This window comes from Zonotrichia albicollis, chromosome 3 (genome assembly GCF_047830755.1).
Source record: "Zonotrichia albicollis isolate bZonAlb1 chromosome 3, bZonAlb1.hap1, whole genome shotgun sequence".
Lineage (NCBI taxonomy): Eukaryota > Metazoa > Chordata > Aves > Passeriformes > Passerellidae > Zonotrichia > Zonotrichia albicollis.
The window spans coordinates 53922448-53947192 of NC_133821.1; the positions used below are offsets into that span (position 1 = coordinate 53922448).

The 24745-nt window shown below is 40.1% G+C and overlaps 1 protein-coding gene across 1 annotated transcript in view; it reads right to left on the reverse strand.

The window, feature by feature from the left end:
- EGLN1 (egl-9 family hypoxia inducible factor 1) overlaps positions 1-24745 on the reverse strand; it is a 45490-nt gene that overhangs the window by 14429 nt on the left and 6316 nt on the right. Inside the window, exons 2-4 of the mRNA XM_074537477.1 lie at positions 4816-4935; positions 2606-2742; positions 1199-1266 (exon numbers count right to left, since the gene is read on the reverse strand). Coding sequence (XP_074393578.1) covers positions 1199-1266; positions 2606-2742; positions 4816-4935 — 325 coding nt within the window. The remainder of the gene's footprint in view (positions 1-1198; positions 1267-2605; positions 2743-4815; positions 4936-24745) is intronic.

The following is a 24745-nucleotide window of genomic DNA, read 5'->3' on the forward strand; positions in this document are numbered from 1 at the left end:
GCCTGCAATCTGGGGACCCTGGACAGGGAGGTGGGGAAGAAGGGGGAGCACCTCCCCTTCAGGCCTGAGCCCTGCCCCAACCATCTCTCTGCCGTCCCTTTCAAAGGGCAGCAGCTGAAGCTGTGCAGAGGCCACAGCTCTGATCCAGCAAGGCTGACCCCAGGAGCTGCAGAGTTGCACGCTGGTGACATGAAGGCTGGCTAAGAGACAGACAGGCTTCCCGTGGAGGCCAGGCAGGCTGACTGCCTGGGAAGTCACCTGTGCCTTGCCAGGCATGTGCCACCAAGCCCTGGGACAGCCTGGCTGGCTGGAGCTGAGGGGCTCCCTTGGAAAGCCAGTCAGGAGCAGTGCAGCTCCTGCCACTCCCAAAATGCACGGTCACTGAGAGCACCAAGAGGGACTTGGCTGAACTGTGCACGGCACTGGGGCTGCTTGGGAGCTCCAGACAGCAATAAATGGAAGTCTCAGCTGGAAATGACTGGCACACGTTTTCAACATCATTGGTTTCAGAGCTCTTGCCAAAGCCATGTTCGTGTGTGTGTGCATTTGCTGTACACCTGATTTTGAGTTATTTTTAAACTATTGTAATGAACACAAAATTGTGATGGCAATTACAAGCATGACAGAAGTCCTAGGCCATTTCTCCTTATAATGCTAATTTGAACAGGAAAATTAGATCAACTTCCTCTTGGGGGAGAAGCCAGAGAAGGAAAACAGATGCTAGATAGGTGAAATTGGAAATGAAGGAAGTAAGTCCATTCTTTGAATACAGATTTTAATTTTAGGCTTCTGTTTTTCCAATACAAAAATTCTAGTCAAGTAAAGTTGCTTTCACTTGTTGAATCCCTACATTCGATCAAACTACTTCCAGAGCTCTCAGTTCTGCAGTGCCTTACAGTCTCTGGTGTAATCCTCCTCCACATATATTAGGGAGACAAGAGTAGGGAGAAACTGTGTCCCCCTTGTAAAAATACTGAGCAGCCTCAGGCCTCAGAGGAAGTATAAGCAGGACAGGCATTGACCTGGATTTCATGAACCACTGCCCAGGAGTTGAATCCCTGGGTCATCTTTCCTGTAAAACCTAACTCGAGTTTTGCCACTTTCTCTCTCTTTTTGTGCAGAGGGTGGGCCAATGAGATGAGGCTACATTTAAGTAGTCTTCCACAAAAAAGTAACCATGATATTAAGAAGAGCTTACCTGTTAGATATTTCACTTTAGCTCGTGCTCTTTCATCTGCATCAAAATACCACACTGTTATTGCGTACCTAAGGAAAGAGAAGAAAAAAGAACTCCTGAATTATGAAGCAAAATACCACTGAAACACTTGACATGAAACACAACCTATATTAGATGATACTTCCACAGTCTGACAGAGCAAAGTTTTCATAAACAAGCAGTGGGTTTGGAGTTCTTTTCCTACAAGCAGGTATTATCTGAAAAGTCATTGAAAGGGTGACACTGATGCTCTAAGTTTACACTCTTTTCCCCAATGCTATTTATAGTTCTTGTCCAGAATAAAGTCTCTGCCCACATCACCTTGCCCCGTGACCTCATCTTTTTACTAGGTCAAGTTCATCACTGAGTCACACTGCAGTATCATTTTTTTTGGATATTTGCCACAAGGCACAATTAACTACCCCTTCTTACACGGCTCCTCTGGTTTTGCACTGCTCGTAGAGGTTTTAAATACAAAATGCCATCTATTGAGAAAAGACTTTAAGGAGCTTTAGTAAATGGCATTTCACCATGACTCTTCTGGGAGTAGAGAGGGGGAGGGGAAAGCGGCACAGCTTCTGGAAAAGCTGCAAGAGGATATGCTTCAAGTTTCAAGTTACTTCTTGCAAACGCAGCTGTGTCATCTCACAGCTCCAGTCAATGTTCAGTGCTCTGGCCATCCAAACATGCTAAAGCATGGGCAACAGGAAGTCTGAATCAAAAGATTTACCTATTGCCACTATCTGGAAATGTCACTTATCGTGGGGGATAGGGGGCCAGTCAATGTGGGTACCTTTAGCATCAACCACTGCCCTGCACTAAGGGACTAAAGACAGGTCAAGTTCCCCCTGTGCTTCAGATTGGGAACAGCTCCTTTAATATGCCACAAAAATATTTGTATATTGATGGTTGTTTCTGTTCCACAACCCTCACATAATTCCCAAATTAGATATGGTAGCTTAGCTTGAAAATTATTATTTTCTGACAGCTCCCTGCCAACAAGAGGGAACATTAAACTGAAGCACCCAGTCAATCTTCCAGTAACACAGTAGGGTGGTAAGGACAAAGGCAAGTCAGAAGGGTATAAAGCCACTACAGAGAAATAAGGAAGATGGCACCCTTTGGCTATATTGGGGCCTGCTTATGGCTCTGTGTGCTCCCACAGAGTTCTGCCAAGCACATGCTCAGAAACTTCCCACCTACACACTCAGGATGTTTTCTCCAAAATAAGAGATCAGGCAACATACCAACTTAGCAACAGAGTGGAAGCCTAATCACCCATTAGCAGAAATACTCTCCTTTATGTCAGGAGTAACAACTCACAGTGTCCCTAATTTCTCATTTCTTGCTAAGAGAGGCACCATGCAGCAGAGAGTCCATCACTCCTACCTTGTAGCAAATGCTGGCTGTACTTCATGAGGGTTGCGGCGATCAGACCAGAAGAATAGCAGTCTATCAAATTTGGGTTCAATATCAGCAAATTGGGCTTTGCCTTCTGGAAATATCCGAAGGATGCCTCCACTTACCTGCAAATGAAATATGTGCAAACAGTGCTTGAGAGCCAAGTCTCATTGCATTTAATAATTCCAAATATCACATTTGAAAATACCCCAGACACTTGGAACTGAAACAAAAGCCTTTATAACGTGCTATAGATATTATGAATCCATAGCTTTTCATTTAACAAATTGTTTAACACATTTTTCACTGTAATTTCAGAATGCTACATCTTTTCATGTTTAAGTAAAAGCTGTGAGTTAGATGGGGGGGTTGATGCATTACTATCAGCAAAACAAAAATGGACAAGGCTGACTAATATTACACAGGTGGCTAAAAACACCCCAATATAGATGGGAGAAACATTTTACTTCACATCTGAGTTTCACCTTTCCCCATTAAAGAGATTATTTCTTTTAGCTGCAGCACAAGTTTATGTGTAATTAAAATAAGGAAAGAGTAGGAAACTTCAAATTAAAGCTTGAATCTGTACTACTCAGAGTCAATTTAGATCTCTTTCATGTTTTGAAAACAGCTGAACCTACCTATGTATGCCTAGAAATAAGCGCAACTAGGTGGGGTTAATTATATTTAAGTCACACTAACTTCTTCCTACTGATGGTGTTGATGTTTGTTAAATCTAACTATAGATGGCCACCATAGACCTTCATGTCATAACAGACATAAAAATGCAAGTACTAACAAGGCAATTTGATATAAATGATGGGACATCTGTGATCTCAGTCAGCAAACAAGTGACAATTTAGATCCATTTCTTCTCCTAAAAAAGTTTGAGATTCTTTTTTCAATAAACAATATACTTGTTAGTATATTAATTTGTAATTTGAAATAGATTTTGCACGAAATAAATGCCATTGTTCGTAAGTTAAATACCCAGCTCGTAAATTTCTCACAATGATTGTGAAAATGCAATTTGCTTGACTTCTACACTCTGGCACATATTCTCTTTTTTTTTTTTCCCCAAGAGAGAAAACATGAATCAACCAAAAATCCCTAAAAGCTGCACTTTAAGATGTTTAGTACAATCAGTCCATTTACATGCAAAGATGCTATTATGGCAAAAAAAAAGTTTTCTACTTGTAAGATTCAATTTGACATGTCAAAGAGCACATCAGAAACAGAAAGCTTAAAGTGCATTCATCTGACTCAGCTTTCTGATCTATCAGTTTTATGCAAGTATGTTACTAGGGAAAAAAAAAAATAAGAACTCTCATCTGCAATTTGTGTTATCCATATCTGGTGCACGCTATGCACAGAATCTGACTGCTCCCATGTACTCTTCCACATGCTACTCTCTTAGCATGATGAGGCATCCGTAGTTTTATCCTGGTTTTTTTCCCCATACACTATGAGAACAAACCTGTCCATCATTAATGGCAGAGAAATCAAAGGATTAGCAAAGCTGTACTCTTTCATGGTCTCAATACTGCCATTTACCTACATCTGTTCTTCAAATCTACCTAGTCCCATTGAATCACTAGGAAAATCCTTATTAAAAATGCACTTTACTACTAGCCACTAGTAGTAAATTTTTAGACTACTTGAACTGTGGTATAAATCTGTTCTACTCCCTGGATCTACAGTGATACAAGACTTGTGCTGCTTTGAACTATACTGATGTAGCAATGACTGTAACACTTGGCTTATCTGAAAATGCTCCCAAGCTATACCATCTTTCTTTTTAGAACCATACTCAAATAAGCAATCTACTTCCACAAGAAGCAAACAAGATTCAACAGGAATAAAAGTAAAATTTTAAAAAAAGAATGTATGAAATTGCCTTTAATTTCTCTTTGTGAATAGGGAGGTATCTACCACTTTCCTCCATTCTTACTGTCAAGAAGATCCTGCTGACATCATGCAAAATCTTGAAAAGAAATGCTTCATTTCTATCTGCTCTCACTAACAACAGAATTAGGGAGGCAAAGGATAACCACAGTTAACACAATGTAAAATCGCAACTAAGGCACAGAAATAAGGACATGAACAAAAACCTCAAGCAAAGGTGCAGTAACAAGTATATTTATATACATACATATATATGGAGGTAAAAAACATTTTAGAAAGAAATTATTGCATACCTTGGCATCCCAGTCCTTATTAAGATAGTATATACATGTAACACATCTTCCATCTCCATTTGGATTATCAACGTGGAGCACATAACCTGTTCCATTGCCTGGATAACAAGCCACCATAGCCTGGAGCCAAAGAATCAAATACAGGAATTACTTTTATCTCTGTGTGTGGGAAAAGTCTACATTTTATCTACATTAATTCTTAAGTAATTAATACATAAGCAATAGAAAAACTAAACCAGAAATAACAGTCAAAGAAAATTCTAGCTGGGCTTTCTTTCTAGTTAAAAACTGGTTAAGAACTCAAACAGAAGTTGACAACAAAGGCATGACAGACACTGAGAGGAACACTTAATTAAGGCATGGCAGGTGGGGCTACTCTCATGTTGTGACTAATCACTCAGACTTCCCTCCCGTGAACGACATGGAAGAGAGGAAGAATGTATTGCGTGTAATTTAATAGCTTCTCCTTGTGATAAGAAATCTTCCAGGCTCAAGTTCAGACAGCTATCTTTTCATCTTTTTTTTCCCCCTGTGTTTCCAATGCAAAGAATTCCTTCTCAAGAAATGCTGACAAACTTCTATTTTTAGGAGACTTTTAGACAAAACCAGTAGCCCATGTTACTCGATCACTCCAAGAGCATTCTTGGGCTTGTGTTTTGTCCTGTACATAGGAGGTCTTTGAACCTTTGTTGAAACAAACCTACACGTACAACAAAAACATCCTTTTCAGACCAGAAGTGAGAAATGGAAAACAGACACCGAGCAGCAATCTGCAATAACCTTCTGACATCAAACGACTCCCAGTACGGCAGTGTATTAACCTTCCCAGGCTGCACTTTGCTCAGCTGACTTGAAAGCCCCCTGGAAGGCGATTTCTGACTCTTGAGACACACGGATGTGCGTGTGAAACAAAGTGGCCCTTGCTCCCATATGGCCTGATTAGCTTGATTAGCTATCAGAGCACGTGGCTGGTTCGTTGCACAGCACATCTCTGGATCTTTATGCCTTTGCTAGAAATAATAATTATTTCACTTTTTTGAAAGAGATCAGAACAAAGTTTTCCAAGTCAAGTCACCCACTGTCACCACAGTACTCACAGTGACAATATCCTACCGGCAAGAAATCGCAGCATGAATTAAAAAATTTAAAAAAACAAACCAACACCAACCAAAAAGTAAATTTCTACCAGTAAACCAACATACTGCTAATCTCAATGACTGTCTGCTGTATGAAAAAAAGTAGAAAAAACTTGTATAAACAAACATTCCTGTCTAGATTTAGCCTGGTTAAGTTAGAACTCTAAGTCAGAGCTCTGCACTGCAAACTCTTTCACCTCTAATGTAATACATAAAAAATACTTTCCCAATAAAGTGATTTTTTTGCTTTATATCAGTAATTTTAAATTCCTCTCCCTCCTTTCATATGCTACAAATAAAGCTTTCCACAGTTCGTATTACTTGCAAGTATTGAGGAATACATTCAGTGCAGGTAACTGGATAAACTGTGCTTTGTGCAAACTGAGAAAGAGTTTAAAGCACTTGCAGTTCAATCCATAAAATATTTGCATATCACATGTCAGCAGAATGGATTTTGCTATAGCAGCAGCCTTTTAAAAATCTTTATTTCCATATATACTCTACTAATGGAAACAACAATTTTTAGTAGCTATGTCTAGGCAGAAATCAGAACACAGTACTTGCCAAGTTGTAAGCCTGTGACTTTAAAGAATCCTAAAAATAAAGCCAAACTTCATTCACATCATTTGGAAGTGATTACACTGCATGAAAAGTACTTAGAAATACAAAATCCAAATATATTTCTAATTTTCATTAGGCACTTCAGTTTCCTAGCCTCTTTACTGTAATCATAATGCCTTTATGATTACTGGCCTCATGTTATGAAAATGTTACACATATTTGGCAACGTCGTGATTTATCAGTTCTGCTTCAGGAAGATAAACCCACAGAAATCAAAACAGTGAGTTAAAGATACCAAATAATGTAATAGGGTTCTGTAATTTCCTTTCTTAGGAAAAAAAGAAAAAAAAAAAGGAAGAAAACAAAAGCAAAGCTGGGCTGGAAGAAGAAGATATTTGGTTTTCACTGAAAGCCAACAGTGTTGATAAAAAAGTCCCATGTACCGCATAAACCACACCAAACTCTCATGGAGCACGAACAGTGCTGAAAGCAGATCCAGGTCCAACTCTGGAACAGTATTCCTAACAGTAGGAAAGTTTTAATTTAAGGAGCTTTGCTGAGACAGATCATGCAAATTAAACCCTGACACTATCTGTTGCTCACTATCTGTGTGAAAACAGCTACTAAAAATCTCTCAGAATGAGGTGAACTTTGAGATCAAGCAGCTGGAGCAATGCAAATTCTCACTTTGATAATGGTGAGTTAGACTCTAAGGCAACAAAGCAATATTTCCCACCACACTGCTGAAGAAAAAGAGGACAAACAACACTTTTTGGAATGTCTGAGGAAACACCAGTTGTCACCAATTTCACATAAAGAGCAGCCATATTCATTTCATACAACCATTTGAGTCTAAAATATTTTCAGTCTTTAAAAATACCTCGTTTTTCACTTCAGAGTCTCAAACACCTATCATCAACGCCAAGTGACGAGAAACAGTTTTGCTGCGATAACTTATCTAACATGTATTTGTTATAACACTCAGAATGATTCAGCCCTCAGCAGCAAACTGGAAAGCAAATAAATTTGCAACTCAGCTGTTGTAGCATAATATACATTGTCCCTGCCATGTCCCCAGTTAACCCATGATAAGGAAAGGTACAAAATATAACAATTTATCAGACATGGCATGTATATTGCTTTGTGCAACTTTATGAAGTGAGTTCATGCCAAACTGTCATGTAGTGCAAAATTATCCACATGAACAGGACACAGAAGTGATCCACATAAATAGCAAAGCCTTTGTTGTTTTAACACTTTACAGTATAAATAAGAAAGCAAAGACATGTATATCACAAACTGAGAAAAATTTGTGTCTGTGGCAATTTTTTTTTCCCAAACACTGTTAGTGGCAGTCAGTACAGCCAGGCATTGGAGACCTGAAAGTCTAAGATTTCCTAACATTTTGGGCTATGAGCAATAAAGTTCCTAGCTTTCCAAAACAAAGAGACACCCAGTTGGGTGGCTCATAAGCTGTCCCATAGAAGCAATCAGTTAATTCAACTCAAGGTATTACTTGCATTTTCTTAACAGAAAAGGAGCCTCCTCTTTTGTCCTTTTTGGGCATTACTATTCTTAAGCATTCAGTAAACTTACTTTCTGCAAAAAATGTACTTAAGTCACACTGGATTTGTTCCCTCACAGGATTCCTGTGCCAATACTGTTAATATTAACCTTCTTTAACCCAAGAGCATTCCCTTTTAGGCTGAGCACTCATGTCTAGCACATGAGTGCTGTCCTAAGATACCCCCTGGAATTCATGAGTAATCGAGAAAGCATGAAGGTGCCCTCCCTCACTGATATCTGCCCAACTTGTGTCTATCAAGTCTGAAGTGCTCACATGCTAAAGCTCCTGCTGATTCCTATTCATATACAGATGTTCTGTGTGCAAATGTTCTAAACCCAGAAAATAAGGCCATCAGCTCAAAAAGCAACATTAAGTTGTTAACAGAAGAACTGATTGAAACCACAGATTTTCTGCTAAGAATAGGCATCCTTGGTGTGTCAGGCATTATTCTAATTAACAATAAAATGCACAAAGGTAGCATCAGAGGGAATAAATCATAGTCCATATAGTTTTTTACAATGTAAAGACATCAGCTAAGACAGCCCTGGGAGGAACAGTATAACAGTGCAGCTGAAAACATTGTTTTGTTTGGGACTAATCTCAGCCTCCTTTCACACAAATGTATGACAGCCTCTCCCATCTATAAAGAAGGAAGACTTGAAGGTAAACAAACTGAAGCTTTATCTTCTATCCTCTCCATTCCTCTCACTGCTGGATGCCTGAAAGTTTAGGTATCGCTCCTTTAAAAAAAAGGAAACATCAAAGCCAGCTCTTAGGAAAGAGAGGAGAATATCAGTAACATGAGAACACAAAATTCTCTAAGGGAGGAAAACCCCCAAAACCACAAGCATGTAATGGAGAGGATGTGTGTTCTATTAATTTATTAAAAGAATTGTTAAATAGATTAATATTTAAACTTTATTGTTAATCTCATATTAAAGCTGCATCAGTCAAGGAGATGTCACTTTTGGTGTTTGCTGAAGGAACTGCAAATCTCAGTGAGCCAAACAAGATGTCTAAATGCAAGACCAATGACTTCCTACCAAAATTTATCAGATGTGCTCACAAAGACTTCACTGGAAATCCTTGGCATTGGACATCTGACATATTATTCAAAGAAAAAAACTTCACACACCACTACAATGAAGAACCAAAGAAAAACAGAATTAAATTTAAAAATGACCCAACCCTGTTTGGCTTGTGATGTATTTCTATTTCAAAAATTTATTCATCCCTGACAAACCAGAGCTGTGAGGAAATATATTTCATTTAAGCACACATCAGGCTATGATTTTTCACAAGTTGAACAAAGTAACAGTCAAATCAAAAGAACAAAAGACTGGTTTAGTATCACTTTCTGTGAGGAGGATCAAGATTACTCCCTTACATATGCTAGCATGGTACAACTTAGCTTGGATTCATAAGTGTCCTGGTTTAGGGCAAATTTAGGAGAGAAATCCTTCTCAAGCACAGACAGAAACTTGCAACTGGAAAGAAAATGGCAACAGGGAGAAACTCCTGTCAGCCTTACCCAAAACAGAGCAATCTAAAAAAAGGTAAAATAAACCTGAGATACAGCTAATCTAAATATTTCTATACTAACTTCCATCTGAGTAAAATTTCCTGCTGTTATCCTCCACGGTTTAGTAAGCAATGCTAGAGAATCAAGTTTTCACACATGTCAACAATGTGAAACTAGAGAAGCTGGAGAGAAATATCAGACCCTGCAAAGATTTTTTATTAAAAATTCATGCCTTGCAGTCATCATCAACTGCAAAATATGCAAGGGAAAAGTAAACTGCTACTTAGTAGCTTAAAAATTAACCAAGGCATTACACATCCTCAAGAGAAGAGAGGAAACTCTAAGTTAGAAACTAAAATAAGCTAAAAAAATTGACATGTTGCAGCAGCTTCGAATCACTGATCTTTAAGCCCTTTCTCCTAATATTAAATTACCACTATAGCCATTCAATTTGTCCATTAGCAAAGGAGTTAGGAACCATTCTTTTCTTCTGTATTTTTCTCTGCAGATATGGTAAACACCCAGCTGCAGAGTGAAGGCAAGAAAAACCCAACTACTGAAACAGAAACCAACAACCACCCAAACTAACAAACCCTGACTGCAGCATACACCTGCTATTTGTGCCACCTTCTTGTGAGAACAGAGTAATCTGCTCTTTCAGGAAAAAACCCAAGCAACTGAAGGCAAGGATGACAAACACAGGTCACCCTCTCTTGTATCCTGCCAAGTTTTAACAGCAAAGTTGGAAAGCCTGGCAAAGTGAAGGCAAACTGAACTCAGAACAGAGATGAAAAATGAACTCAGACAGGAAGGGAGAGAGGAAAAACTGAGAGTTGACATAGCTGCTTACACTATTAATAGAATCAGCACACAGCTATGTACATGGATTACATCTTCCATGACCTTCTAGGGAGTTCAGTAACCTGACCTACCCCCCCCTCCTTCCCAGGCTTTTCAATGCAATGGCCAACACAAGATTTCTACTTGCTTTGGACAGAACCACATTTCATGAGCATACACAAGCAACATAACATACCATACCATACTATCAAAAGTTTGGCACAACATATTAATACCTCTATACATTGCTTATTTCTAACTTGCCAATCAGATGCTGATTTCTCAGCCCAAATTTCAGAAAAAGCCTTGCCAACCAGCAGTTAATTCCTCTTCAAGTCATGGCCTTATTCCTGTCTTCATTTTTATGTGCCATTTACCTGCTCACAACATTCACTTCAAACATCCTAATAAAGTGACACAAGCCAGAAGGCAGCAGTTTCCATGCTGGTTCAGTGGCCACATTCAGCTGAGCTCTCTAGGGCCAGCAGAGGATCCAAACAGCTTGAATGCAACCATGGTGCCACAGAGAATAAAACAGCTCAGGTATTTTTCCCTGTAGCAACAACTGGTTTGGTACTCTCCCTTTACCATTATATTCTAATTGTGCTCAACAGCAGGAGCACACAAAGTTCATTTTCAAGTATCATTCCTTTAATCCATGCATGCCCATAGACTCCAAGAAATGCTCTTCAGCTCTTGAATTGCTGAAGAAATGTGCATACAAGTCTAGATGATTCATCAGTTCTTACACATGGCACAGGAAAAAACACAGAACTGCAGCAGCTTAAGTCTGATATTCAGGAAATGACTGTGCACGTGGGATGTGCTTAGGCTTTGATGAATACATCTAACATAAGAAATAGGATAGAGAAGCTTTTGTGAAACTATCAAGCAAGAGATATTAGCCAGGGAGAAATGGTACTGGTTCTCAACATGGAGACAGCAGAGGCATGTTCCTTGCATGGAGGCTTTGACTGAGCCCTGAGGAGAGCACGGCAAATGGGGAAACACATCTCCAGAGGTGAGCCCTTGAGCAACTGAAACTAGTGCTAAAGACAGACATAACAGCAAGATCTAAAACACTTCCCAGCTGAAGTTCTGCAGCTCTCACTGCTACTAAACTGAGATAAAAGTGCTTAAACATTAATGAGCTTTTCTGCTCTCCTATACCTCAGCTTGTAAAGCTGCAAGTCTCAAATCTCCAAAGGCAAAGAGAGGGCTGAGTCAGCTAACAAACAGCAAGGAAAAAGAAAGATTGTATCTTCTGTAACACAACACAGTGGCATTTTCCAGGCTGCTAGCCAGGTTAGGTGGGACGTGCCTATTCTCAAAATTGTGCCAGTTTAACAAAAAGGTGCTGTTTTAAAATTGAGTCAGTGAAGGCACTGCAAATACACCTGCAGTCCTTCAATCTTATGAAGCCCTAGTTTCCATTAACTTAATCTAACTGCTTATCAGGAAAATAAAATGGAGTTCAAACCTAAAAATGTACACAGAGAGCTGTGCACTGACTTAAATAGAGTAATAATTTAAAAACCAAAAGTTTATCTAACATATCTCTAAATACAGACAATGTCTTCAAGTCTAAACCACCTACATTCCCTAAAAAAAAAGAAAAAAAGAAAAAATAATCATTTATATAAGCACATCCAAGATATGTCAGTGCTTCAAAGCAGTAATAGCTCCCTCCTCTAAGGTTCAATATAATGCAATCTGATAGCTTTGATATCAAAGTCTACTGCAAACTTAAAAAAAAAAGTCAACACAGAACACACAAACAAAAAAATCCCCCAGATATACCTAATTGAGGCTTCCCGAAGAAAGCAGATGAAAAGCACCGTCACGAGAGGCAGAAAGTTCTTTCCTAAAAGCCGAGGAGCAAACACAACTCTTGGCTTTGCAGCTAGGAAGGGTCTAAAGCATACTTGATTTGTGTCGGTCTAAATCTGTCTAGAGTATGATTAAATAAGTTGACCAATACATTTCAGATTGAAACCACTGCTGAATAATAGAAAATATGTTTGTAGAATTGGCAGGCCTCCATGGCTAACTCCCCATCCTCTTCAAGAGAAGCAGACTCATGACTCACTATTTTGGCGCTGTATAAAAACTGACAGAGAAGTAAGTCAGTCAACACAGATTTTAAGAGTCTGTTCTTAATTTAACACAATAATTGCTTTGAAATTAATAAAACCATTTAGAAAATAGGTACTTTGAAACTTTTTTCCCCAACATGGGGCAGAGCTTTCTGCTCTCACATAAGACTACTCAACTTCCTAGTTTCATCACTACCCATTCAAAAAGGGCACAGAGCAACATCTTTAGGAACTAAAAATAACATAACACTAAAGCAAATTACAACAGTGCACTAAAACAGTATGAAGTTAAGTCTCATTCAGCTACATCACTTAAAATATATACTGACAGCTCTTTGTGCACACCAGATTTCCAGAGCCAACCAAGTGACATCAGCAGGCACACTGATGCACAGCACACAAAAAAGCATGGTTACCTATTTTTAGATTATTACGTATTATCAGTGAATTTTTTCAGTTGTGCAAGATCTACTGGGTAAACAACAACTGGACTCAACCTTAAGGGGTCTTTTTCATCTAAATGATCCTGTGACACACTACCTTAAAACTAAAGCACGCACATTAGCCTAAACACCAAGCCTGGGGACTTAGCACCAGAAGAGGCTGGGAAAGAAGAAACACTAAGGATTAAGAGTAGCAAGAGGTGGTTGCTTTTTGTTTTTCTTTTTGAACCAAACATTACTGTATTATCTGTGAAAGTAAATGGCTGAGAAATTTGCCATTTAAAGGACATCACTCATCATCTCTGCCTTTCTCTCTTCACAACTATACATACTGAGAAGCCTAGAATTTCTTTCTCCTACAAGATAAACCATCCACAATAATTTTGCTAACTGCTAGGAGGGAGATTCATTTCTTACTTAAAACTGCAATTTTGTTTCTGTTTTAGGGAATAAAATAGCCACATAAGTGAAATTTAGCTTGCAGGAAAAGTATCTTTATATAAATTTGAATGTTGCACAACTGCATGGGAACAGGATTGCGTGTTTAGTACTAAGTTTAGCCAGATACTTGGAAATATTTGTGCACTTCAAGTTCCTTAAGTTTAGCTAATGTTAATGTAGTTGCAGTAAAATGTCCAAATCTAGGTGTCAGATACCTCTGGATTTTGACCACAGAAAGAGTCACTGTCATAAACAGCATGCCGAGGAGAATGATTTTAAAGCAGGTTTTAAGGCTATTTTCAAGGGGACACACATGACTCAGCATGCCCAAACCTCACATTAAATGCTATAGCATTGACTCTTTAATTTTAGAGTCCAGATAATCCTTTGAAATTATTTATATATTACAGAAAAAGAAGTATGCACTGAAATGTTATTAGACATTTATTTATAGACAGATTTAATTTATATCAGTACTGCACAGAAATCTGACTAAGGTTTAAAGCCAAACAGTAACAAGCAGCCTGTAATATGCTTTCAAGCCACCTACAATTTAAATGCAAGAAATGCTGACTCTGCCCATGCTACGTTTTATGGGTTTCACACATAAACTGTCTCCATCCAAGCTTTTCTTTGCAATCCCACCACAGCCCAGTAACAGGGCCTCTTTCGCAGCTGGCATAAACAACACTTAGGGGTTTTGTTGTTTTAACCAGATCATCCAATGTATCCAGTTCAAACGCACGCAGGCATTAAACAAATCTACTGGTATTCCAGCTGTCCCAGTTCCCACCAGTCCTTGGGCAAAGCCCTGAGGAACAGCTGAGGGCACGCAGCACTACAGGCTGAACACAAACACCAGGAGCAGGACCGCTGATGTGGGCACGCCAAGTGGGAAAAGTGACTCCCCAACCCACCCGTTCTGTGTATGTCCTAGCAGAGGCAGCCGTGTCATCCCGGGTTATGGAGGCATTCTGCTGCAAACAGGGAGGCTGCACTGGCTCGGTGCAAGGAGAGCAGCTCAGGAATGCAATCTATTTGCTCTGAGAGCGTGAGGCCTTGTGAGCATGAGAAAGATCTGAACGTACCCAACGCTCACTCCAGGGAGGAAAAAACACCTGAGGAAACTGTCTGTGCTTGTCTGGCTGATACAAAAGCCCCACTGTCTTCTGCAATGCCAACTCAACTGACCATGCAGTGAATTTATGTTCATGACGGCAACAAGATCATCTCTAGGTCAGGACCTCCTGCAAAGCTCCTTGGTGCTGCTTCAACAGGTTTTTTTCCCAGTCTCCCATCAATCATAACCACTGGCCCAGGAGACCAACGTGATGGAAAAACACATCACTCTCATGCCTTGGAAAAAATAGAACATGCTGCATTATCAACTATAAATTGGTTAAAATGGACCCATCTGGTTTGTTCCAAGTCTGTTTATATTTGGCATTAGAAAGCTGCTATGAAGAAAACCCATCCAATAAAAAATCTTTTCACCCTTGCCACTATTGCAGCAACAAAAATAGTATTTATTAGTATATATATAAAATTATCCATCTTTCCTAAAAGGCAAGGCTTCTCCATAGATTAGTCCTTTCCTGTGAACAACAACTAAAAAGCCTGTTTATGTTAAGTGACAAGGCTTCTGTTGATCAAATTGGTTATGACTGTCTGTAACTCAACAAGTATTGTGGTTAGAAGTCACATGCTAACCTCAAACTCCAAATTTCCCACTCTAAAAAGCAGAAAGTGACAGAATCCAAGCTCCACACAAAGTGGTGATGTAAACACAAAGCCATGGTGTAGAAAATCTGACAGGAACAAGAAAGCTTTTAACAACTTGTCATGGAGACTTCCCCCCCACCCCCCCGCCAAGGCATTCAGAAGAACACAGAAACCAGGACCTCTTCCCTCAAATGCTCACACAGAAAGTCAAAAATCTCAACATCAGCTGTTAGCATGTAACCAGCACTTACACAGTCTTAAGCCTTCTTAAAAGCCCTGTATTTAGTAAGAAAGAGAAATAGACTATTCCACACTCCATCTAGAAATAACAGATTTCAAGACAGGATAGGCACACCTCCTTTTTTTGTGTTTCTGCAGAAAGGTTTATCTGTATGTCCCTTAAAATCCAATCAGCAGAAACTTTCCTGGTAAACCAAAGGACAGCTAGCGCTTGGCAATCTACAGTACTCACTGGGGAGAGATTGTGGGGATTAGCAATAGTAGCCTAGATCAGAGGTGTCACGTCAGAACAAGAGGACTGTTCCACAGCACATATTTATGCAACCTACATGCAAGATCTGCAGAGCTTAAGTAAAGCCTGTTGCCAGCTTAATGTTGTGCCAATTAAAGAAGAAAAAAAAGAGGCAAGAGCATAATGGATGACAAAGTGTTTGCCTCAGTCTGTAAATGACCCAAAACAATTCATACCCAAGGTATGAACTCATCATCAACTCAGGCAACAGCAGTGGAAATTACTGATGGACAGACAACATACAGTGACATGAAAGGAAGATGAAGAAAGTAGACACCAGAAGGACATTGTCAAAAGTCTGCATTATTGAAAGGGAGAAAATAACACCAAGTACCACAAGAACTAAGGGAGGAACAGAACAGAAGCCAAGTACAAAAATCTTAGATTCCAGATTTCTACACAGTCAATTTCCCCTTCAAGTCAGCAAGCAATCACTTCAGATTTCAGGATTGGCAGAAACAGTCTTTCAGGCAGAGACTGTATTTTGAAAGAAATTTTACACATAATTGTTGAAAATAAATAACAGATGTCCTAAATTTGTATCCAGTACTGCACACTAACACTGGGTAGCAGTTTCTAAATAGGAGACTGCACTTCAAGAAATTATCTGTGGGCAGCCAACCGATTTACTAATTTCTACAATGGGTAGTAAAGGGCCCTGTATCTTTATACTAAAGACACTACAGATGCCCAAACTTTGTTTGTATTCTCTCAAAGTCACACTTGTTTGAAGATGGGCAATCAAGAGGAGAGCTGATTGTGAAGACAGAGAAAGGCTGTAGGGAAGAACAGGGAGGAAGGGGAGGAGTCGGCAAGTGGACAGTGGATGTACTTGGCAAGCTGTGCTGCTGCAGTAGCAAGGGGAGCAAGCCTCACAGCACGGGTTTAACTGCGGTTACCCTGCCACTAACCCCGTGAAATGAGGCTTGCAAGCACTAACCAATGAGACACCTCAGCAGGCCTCAGCTGTAATTGTTTTTGGGTGTCTTCCAGCCCCCTCATGAACCACACCACAAAACATCTTGGACATCGAAGGTTACTCTCAGCAGAGAGATTTGTAACCAAAGATAAGAAAAAAGCTGCTGCTCCATGCACAGCACTGTGCTCACATCCACCCACCGTGTGCAGAAGGCTGCTCGCATCATCTGTACTCCAGGTAAAATGTTTGCAAGGAGTGGCCTCACAAAAAGCTGCTTACCTCTCTGAATGCCTGCTCTGCCCTCAAGTCTATTGACCAATTTATCTCCCCACTTGGAGCACATAAAAATCAGTAAAAAGATCGATGTTTTTTATTTCCAGGATCAATACAAGCAATGTGATATAGCTACCATGAAGACAACTGAGAGTTACTCCAAAAAACAAGAATTTACTTCCTCTGTAAAGACAACTCTTAATCAAGGGCTCCCAAACCAAGATAACCATTCCTTAAAAGTGAAGGCTACATGATGGAAAAAAAAGTGTAACAGATTTTTCAAAGGAAAAAAAGTTCTCAAAGGGACTCCCTATCACTGGCAAATTCTGTTCCCTACTGAGCCCCTGAAGAATTCCATCACTCTCTCCAGAAAGCTGCTCCCAAAGGGAAGGGGTGGGGGGGTGGGGAGGAAGGCGGGGGGGGGGGGGGGGAGAGTGCATTGGAATTTCTGCTCTTCAAAGGCAAGTTTTCTCTGGGGTTTTAATATGGAGCTATTCTAAGTTGAATTGCAGAACTCTAAGTCTCAATGGTGAGGAAGCATCATTTATTACTAGCTTTGTCTTTCAGTGGGTGTGTTCCTTCAAAGTAGCAGGATATGAGTGTAGAAAGAGTAAAAAACACAGTAAAAACCAGAAATCTACAAAATTCAAGTTGCTATATGAACAATTAAACTGAAAATAAAGCTAGTTGACAGCATCTTCATCTACATTTCATGTCCTGAAGTGGAATATTATTTTCCATGTTTACAAGGTTCTTTATAAAGCTATAGGCCTAAACAGGTAAAAATAATGTATGTTTATCTTACTACCTCTTACAATATAATTTTGGCATAGCCTTGGCTCATGAGTGAGACAACTCCCATTTTCTATTTTCACTAAGGAAAATGACAAAGTCAGGACTCCAGTATAGGAACTCCTGTGTTGTTCTTGAGTCTGTGCCAGGTGTTAGGAGGCCTTCAAGAGTCATTACATGTCATTTGTCCAAGCTATAGCAGAGACTTAAAGCAAATTTACTCAACCCATTAATTTTAATGCAAACATTGAACATTTTTAAATATAAAGCACTTGAACCATGGATGTTACTTCCAAGGCATTTTGTAATAATGGAACAGGAAAAGACCAATAAAATAGTAAATTCCAGTTGTAACTTCACTACAGCAAACTAACCTCCTTTTAGTGAATAATGGGGTGTTACCACAAGGATTCCCAGAGGATCTGTACTATTTCTATATGACCTAGGAAACAAGGGTGAAGGAGCAGAGTGATGGTGTTTACCTGTAATACCTAAATATACTGTAGTCCCTCCCAGCCCTGGCTGCAGAAAGGCACATGGAGGGATCTAAAACTATACCAAACTGCCTAAACAACGAAATGGGAGGTGAAATTCAGGAAAGATTCAGAAAAATAAGTGCAAAGAAATATCCCTTTGGGAAAAAAAAAATCCCGAACTTTCTTATACAGTGGTGTCTTCTAAACTGGATACCATCACTTTAGAAAAAAAATTCAGTAAATATAGGCTGTTCTCCCAAGAACTTCATGTCAGCACAGCAGAGGAAGCAACTCAAGTGTCATAAATCACTAAACAAAGAAAGGCAACACAGAACACATCACCCTGCCAGCACACAAAATCAGGATATATTTGTACATTAAATACTGTGCTTCTGCTTGCCTTACCTTGATCAGCACAACCAGAAAAGCTGCACAGAAGTGCAGCAGGAATAACTAGAATCATGAAACAGTTCCAACTGGATAAACACAAAAAAGACTACAATTCTTCAATTCAGGAGGGAAAGCATGTCAGCTGAAAAAAATGCATCCAAGCAAATGCCAGACTTTTTTTAAGAATATGACAAGTAAAACCACTGGGAAGTGAGTTTTCACAATACAGTCTAGGAGACACTGAAATCACCATCAGTGGGTTTTAAACAAAAGGAAGTTCCTTTTCCATCTAATCAAACTGCAGGACTCGCTGTTACAGGATGTTGCAGAGGCCAAAAGTACAAATGGCTTTTAAAACAAGATTACAAAAATTAATGGCAAATGTGTCCATCCATCTGCACGTATTACAGGCAGTGGTCTAGATACAACCTCTGTCTGAGCTCCTCGATTGCCAGAGCTGTGGTATATGAGAACATAATTTTATATACTCTTTGAAGCTTTAAATACAGAACAATTATTGATTATTTACAACTACATAATAGTATAAACTAGATGGCAAATACTTGTGTGAAACAGACATTTGATAAGGGAGAACTCCCACTGAGCAACCACAAGAAGGCAGCCTGCTAGAACCTAAACCAAATTAGCCAGAATGCAAAAGTCTAAGTTGTGAGCAGGCTGGGTCTTCAGCATCTGAATGATAAGAACAAACGACTTTAAATTTTAGGGTTTTTTTATAGTAAGACTGGGTAGTCTTCAAAAACGCTTAGCTTTAACCTCCAATTCATGACCTAGCATCTAGTTCATACAGAAGGTCACTTCAGATGAACACAACTGCATCTGGCTTCAATTTACCACTAGATAGCTGGTAGGGGTGGCCAAGCTGACACTCCCGAGAGGCGCACGGCTCTTATCTCTGTACCGCAGTCCCTGTGGGGGACAGGCCACTGACAGGGTGCCTGCAGCTGCGGTACCTGCAGAGAGCAGCAACAGAGGCGAGCCCCGGCCCCTGCACCCTCAGCCCCTGCTCCTGCTCCCCTCCACCCCAACAGGACAGGAACGCACCCCTGCACAGCCAGGTCCCCAGGGCAGCACAGGCCGCATGGAAGCGGGCAGGAGCAGCAAGTTTGCGTGGGGAACACAGATGAAAGAAAATAACTAGAAAGTAGATGGAAGAGGTAAGGATCCTAACTTGAGAGCAGCAAGGTTTTTTATTTATTCAACAGCCTGGCAAAATACATAAACCTGACTCTTACCAGTTCCAATTTTCCCTCCCTACACTTCTCTTTTTTAGTATGGTGTGGATGGAATTTTTCAAAAGTAAAATAAAACTGAAATGTACCAAAAATAATATTTGGCCAGATGTTTGTTACAAATAAAAAAAAGTAAAAATATGTGAAATATTAAAAGTAAAAGCACTTTTTGGTAGCCTGTGGCTTTCAAACAGCATATTTAATTTTTCTGCCTGTCTTGCAAGAAAAGGATAACTATGCCTGCTGCACTATGCCCTCTCAGTACAAAAGTGGACTCAAGATCATATATAACTGTAAAATAATCTTGGAGAGAAAGTATGAATCCCCTACAGGTAATTGACTTTAATTTCTTAAACGTTTGCTTAAATCAGTCTTGTGGAGTGTACACATGCTTTGTATTAGCAAGCTTTGCTAGGAAAGGGCTGTGCTATGAGCACATGCACACATGAATGAAAAAACAGGCAACTTGGGAGAAAAGAGAAAAGAGGCAGCAGCACAGACTTAGTAAAAGTGACCACCTGGATGACCAAAAGGGATCATATTTCAAACAGTTTCCATTACCAGCATATTTGACCACAATGACCCTTTAGGGAGCAAATGACACTAGTAGGAAGATAGACTCCTGATAACTTCATTCAGAGATGCAATAAGCAGGACTTATACTGACAGTGCCATTGCTGGAAAAAAATATTTTAACAGATTGCAAAATTTGGCTTGTTTTGTATCTTTTCCATTTCAAACTGCAGTATTTTTTTTCATGGGAGTGCTGAGGTTGGCAATCACCTCTGGGGATCACATGGTCCAGCCCACTGCTGAGAGGTGGGTCAGCCAGAGAAAGATGGGTGACCAGTAATCAGGTTTTGAGTATCTCCAAGGATGAAGACTCCACAACCTCTGTAGCAACCTGCTTCTTGTTTAATCACAATGAAACAAGCATCTATTTCATTTTAATGGAATTTCTTGCAACTCGGCATACCCACTGCCTTGCCACTGAGCACTGCTGCCAAGAGCCTGGCTCCCTCTCCTTCACTCCTCCTCTCAAGTATCTGTAAACACTGGTATGGTCCCTCACACCTTCTCCTCTGCCACATAAACAGCCCCAGCTCTCTCAGCACCTCCCTCTATGACCTGAAACACCAAATCCACCACTACGAACAGTGCTACTGCCTGGCTGATGCACTGTCATAGAGGGGCTAAAGCACTCACAAATACAGTTAAGCCAAACAGAGGTACTATTCAGCAAGCATCTATTTCACTGGGCATCATCCAGCGTGCCAGCTGAAAAGGAGGCAGTTTAAGATGCCCTTATCAACTGGCCACAGTCTCCTTTCTCACAGCAGTAAGGCTGCATGCCAGCTGCCTGAACAACAATGCAGCAACCACTGAAACTGGAAGGGCCCAATGCCTTCAGCAGAGAACAGACCACACACTGTTCGAATACAGCAGAAGCTGTTGAAGGATCTTGGCACCCATGGCAAGGTTTAGTGGCTTGAACAGATGCTTGAACAGGACAGAGAGCAGCAACAAGAGAGATATGTTATTAGCCAATGATAAACTACTTTGGAAACCTTACACATGTTGCATCCCTGGACTTTTTCACAGTATGGAGAACTTATGATGAGGATTGCTGCCTCAAAGCTGGGACAAGTTTTTAATCTATAGCAATTTAAATTCCACATTATCACAACTGTCAGGTAAACTACTATTGAAACATTTTTGTTTCATTTGACTAGCAATGTCAAGACTGTTATAAACTATATAACTGGAGCTGACTGCTGAGTCTGACCTGCTCAAGCAGGAAGATAACAGACCCTGGCATACCAGAAGGGCAGCAAACCACAGCAAGGCTATGCCCAGCAGAGAATCCTATAGCCTCTGCCAACTCACCAAGAATTTCAAGCTATCAACGGAACAAATTGATGTGAATTGATAATACAAGCTCTTCCTGGAAATGGATTTAAAATATCTTCATACAAAAAGACAAATCAAACAAAACAAACAAAAACCAGGAAAAATAAACCAAACCAAGCAAACACATATAAGGCCCTAATTCTTCAGCATTTAGTACATTTTTTAACTTGATAGTCAATGCAACAATTCCTCTACCCTGCTAGGACCACAAAAAACCCCAAAAACAACAACTCCCTCACTGCATTCATCTTTGTATCATTTTCAACATCATGTTTGTTTTTGCTGAAACAAAGCAAGGCAGTCTCAGGCTCTGCTCCCACCGCAGCACATAGAGGTGACACAGGATCATCTCCTCAAAGGTGTACATAATTTCTACAATGCAGAATGCCTTCATCATCAGACTATGTGCTCTGAGCTGGTGTGAGCCAATATTAATGCACAAAATTAATCCGTGGGTACTAAATAATCTTTTTCTTTAGGCCTCATTAGTTACCCTACAGGTATGGACTTCATCTCTTTATCAGAGCACTACACACACAACATATTGATAACCACCCTACCTCCACACACAACCTCTGCTCAGACGTGCAGGCACGCACATTTCTACCCCATTCCTATTTATAACATCATGTGCTAACAAAAATACTCTCAAGCAGTTTTAAGTTAAATACCAAAGAACAAGAAAGTCTTCAAGTGTAAGCAGCTGTTACGTGCATAAAAGCATTGCTCTATTTTTGACAGACACTGCCCTGGAACAGCGAGTGGATTTTGAGCTGAAGCTTACGACTGCCACTTACCAGCTAATTCTGGCACAAGCCTGCACTGGAAATATGCCTGACCACCCATCCTAACCAACAACCTTCAGAACCTCAAAGGAGTTTACAAGGATTTCATCAGCACTAAATGACATTCCCAAGAGGCCTCAAAGACTAGCATTAGTCCTCCTTCTGAAGGATCTAAGTAAGTCACAAATGCAGAAGACAAAAAGGGTGTCATAAATAACGATTATTTCACTCAGTAATAACTGCAAAGTCAAATAACTCTACTGCTCTATCCACCAAAAATACTACCTTCAAAATACTGTTGTCTTAGTAGAGTGTAAAAAACATGCCAATGAATAAAGAACTTGAATTGATATAATCTGAATATGCTGATTTCCAAAAAACACTTGTACAGTCCTTGCATTGTCTGCAGTCAGTCCCCCACTGCAAAGTAACAAAATACAGCTGCACAAGAGCCAGGGAACCCCACGAGTTTCCTACTGAAGAATTTATTAACCAACCCGCTCACAAAAGTCCCAAAATTAATTTTTGAACTGAAAAAAGTGTTGTCTTTGTACAAGAGCTCTCTAAGGAGCCTGAAGAGAAGTGATTTAGTCTCCGGATAGGCAAGAAGAAATTTTTGCTTTATACAGAGTATCCGTTTCCCTTTTATAACAAGTTTCCTTTCTGCAGCAGGAGAAAGCCTTCATTTAAATTCCAAGGACGCTATGTACATACCTAGAGGTACAAACATATGTACTAGCACCCAGTACAGAACACAGAAGCAACTAGAAAGAGAGCATCCTGCAAAAGTCCAATAGCAACCTAGCCTGTTCCAGCCAAGAACCATCAGATATTAATCAAGACAGGCTATCCAACTGAATTGCAAATCTAAAGAACATGGTAAATAGCATAGAAGAGAATAATATGCTGCCAATTTATTTTTTCAGGAAATAGCTAGCAGCCTATTCAGAAATTAAGCACCATTTAGAAAAAAGGAAAACATCTCTCAACCAACCAGTCAAGGTTACTGATACAACTAACCCAGGGATCTGAGAACTGCTGTTCAGACAGTCCTATGACTTGGCAGGACATCACTTGCAAAGAATTTCAGTCCAAGAGGCCACAGGGAAGGGAAGACAGCTCTTCCTCTCAAGCTGTACAGCTATGATGAGAAGCATCCCACTTGATTCTCAGGCAGTATTAAATGAGCCCATTCTGTGCAGAAGAGACAGCACAGAACATCAAAGTAGCAACACGGTCAAAAAGTCATTGATATCACTGACAGGAAAAAACCAATTATCCACAGGGTAACAAAATCACTGATGAGCACAAACTACAATACCACAGGTTCCTCATCTCCAGAACAGTAACAACTAAAAGGATGAACTCTAGTTACAGACAAAAATGGCTTGGAAAAGCAAGAAGAACAAGCACTGGAGCTGGCACAAGGAGATGGGGCTGAGCAGGAACCTTCCTTAGCAGCAGCAAACAGAAGCAAGCTGCAGCACACTGTTCATGGCAAATGACACCAATCCAGCTCTCTCTTGAAACAGAGGTCAAGAACATCTTTGATGCTAATAAAACTCTAGAATAAGGGATAGGAACAGCCAATAAAGCTTAAGAGCAGGTTGATTTTGAAGCTGGGAGCATGGGGGAAATCAGTTTTCATTTGGAGAAAATACATGTTTCGACTGTACACGTTATATGGGATCACCTGGTGGGTAGACGAGCAAAGTTTCTGTATAAAATTGTTGTAAGAAAGATTCTTGGAGGACAGAAGTATGTGTTTCTGATGGCAAGAACCAAGTCTCACATTGAACATAGAAGAGCAAAAAGAGAAAAGTAAAGAAAGAAAAAAAATACACAGCTAGCAAAGATTTCTTAAACTATGTTTGAATTTTCAAGGGCAAATTTTGGGAGAATCAGACTCAAGTTGTAAACTAAGGCTGTAGTTTTGGCAAACACTTTAAACTGGCATAAATTTGCATTGCTGCTGAAAGAAAGTCTCACCATCTGCCAGTCCTCTGTGCCAGCACAAACATCCGAACACTGAACCAGGAGCACTTCTTTTGCCAGTTTATTTTTCAGATGGATCAGTTCCCCAAACCAGTTCACAGGATGGCCATGTAAATACTTGTGCTGGCAAAGAAGAGTGACTACTCCAGCACTGCCAGCCCAAAATGTTCACTGAACTACAGCCTAACACCCAGGGGTGTGGAGAGTCCGAGCAGTCACAGGTGGTGCTCCCCATCCTTGGACACACTATATTTATACCACACTTGGAAGGTGCAA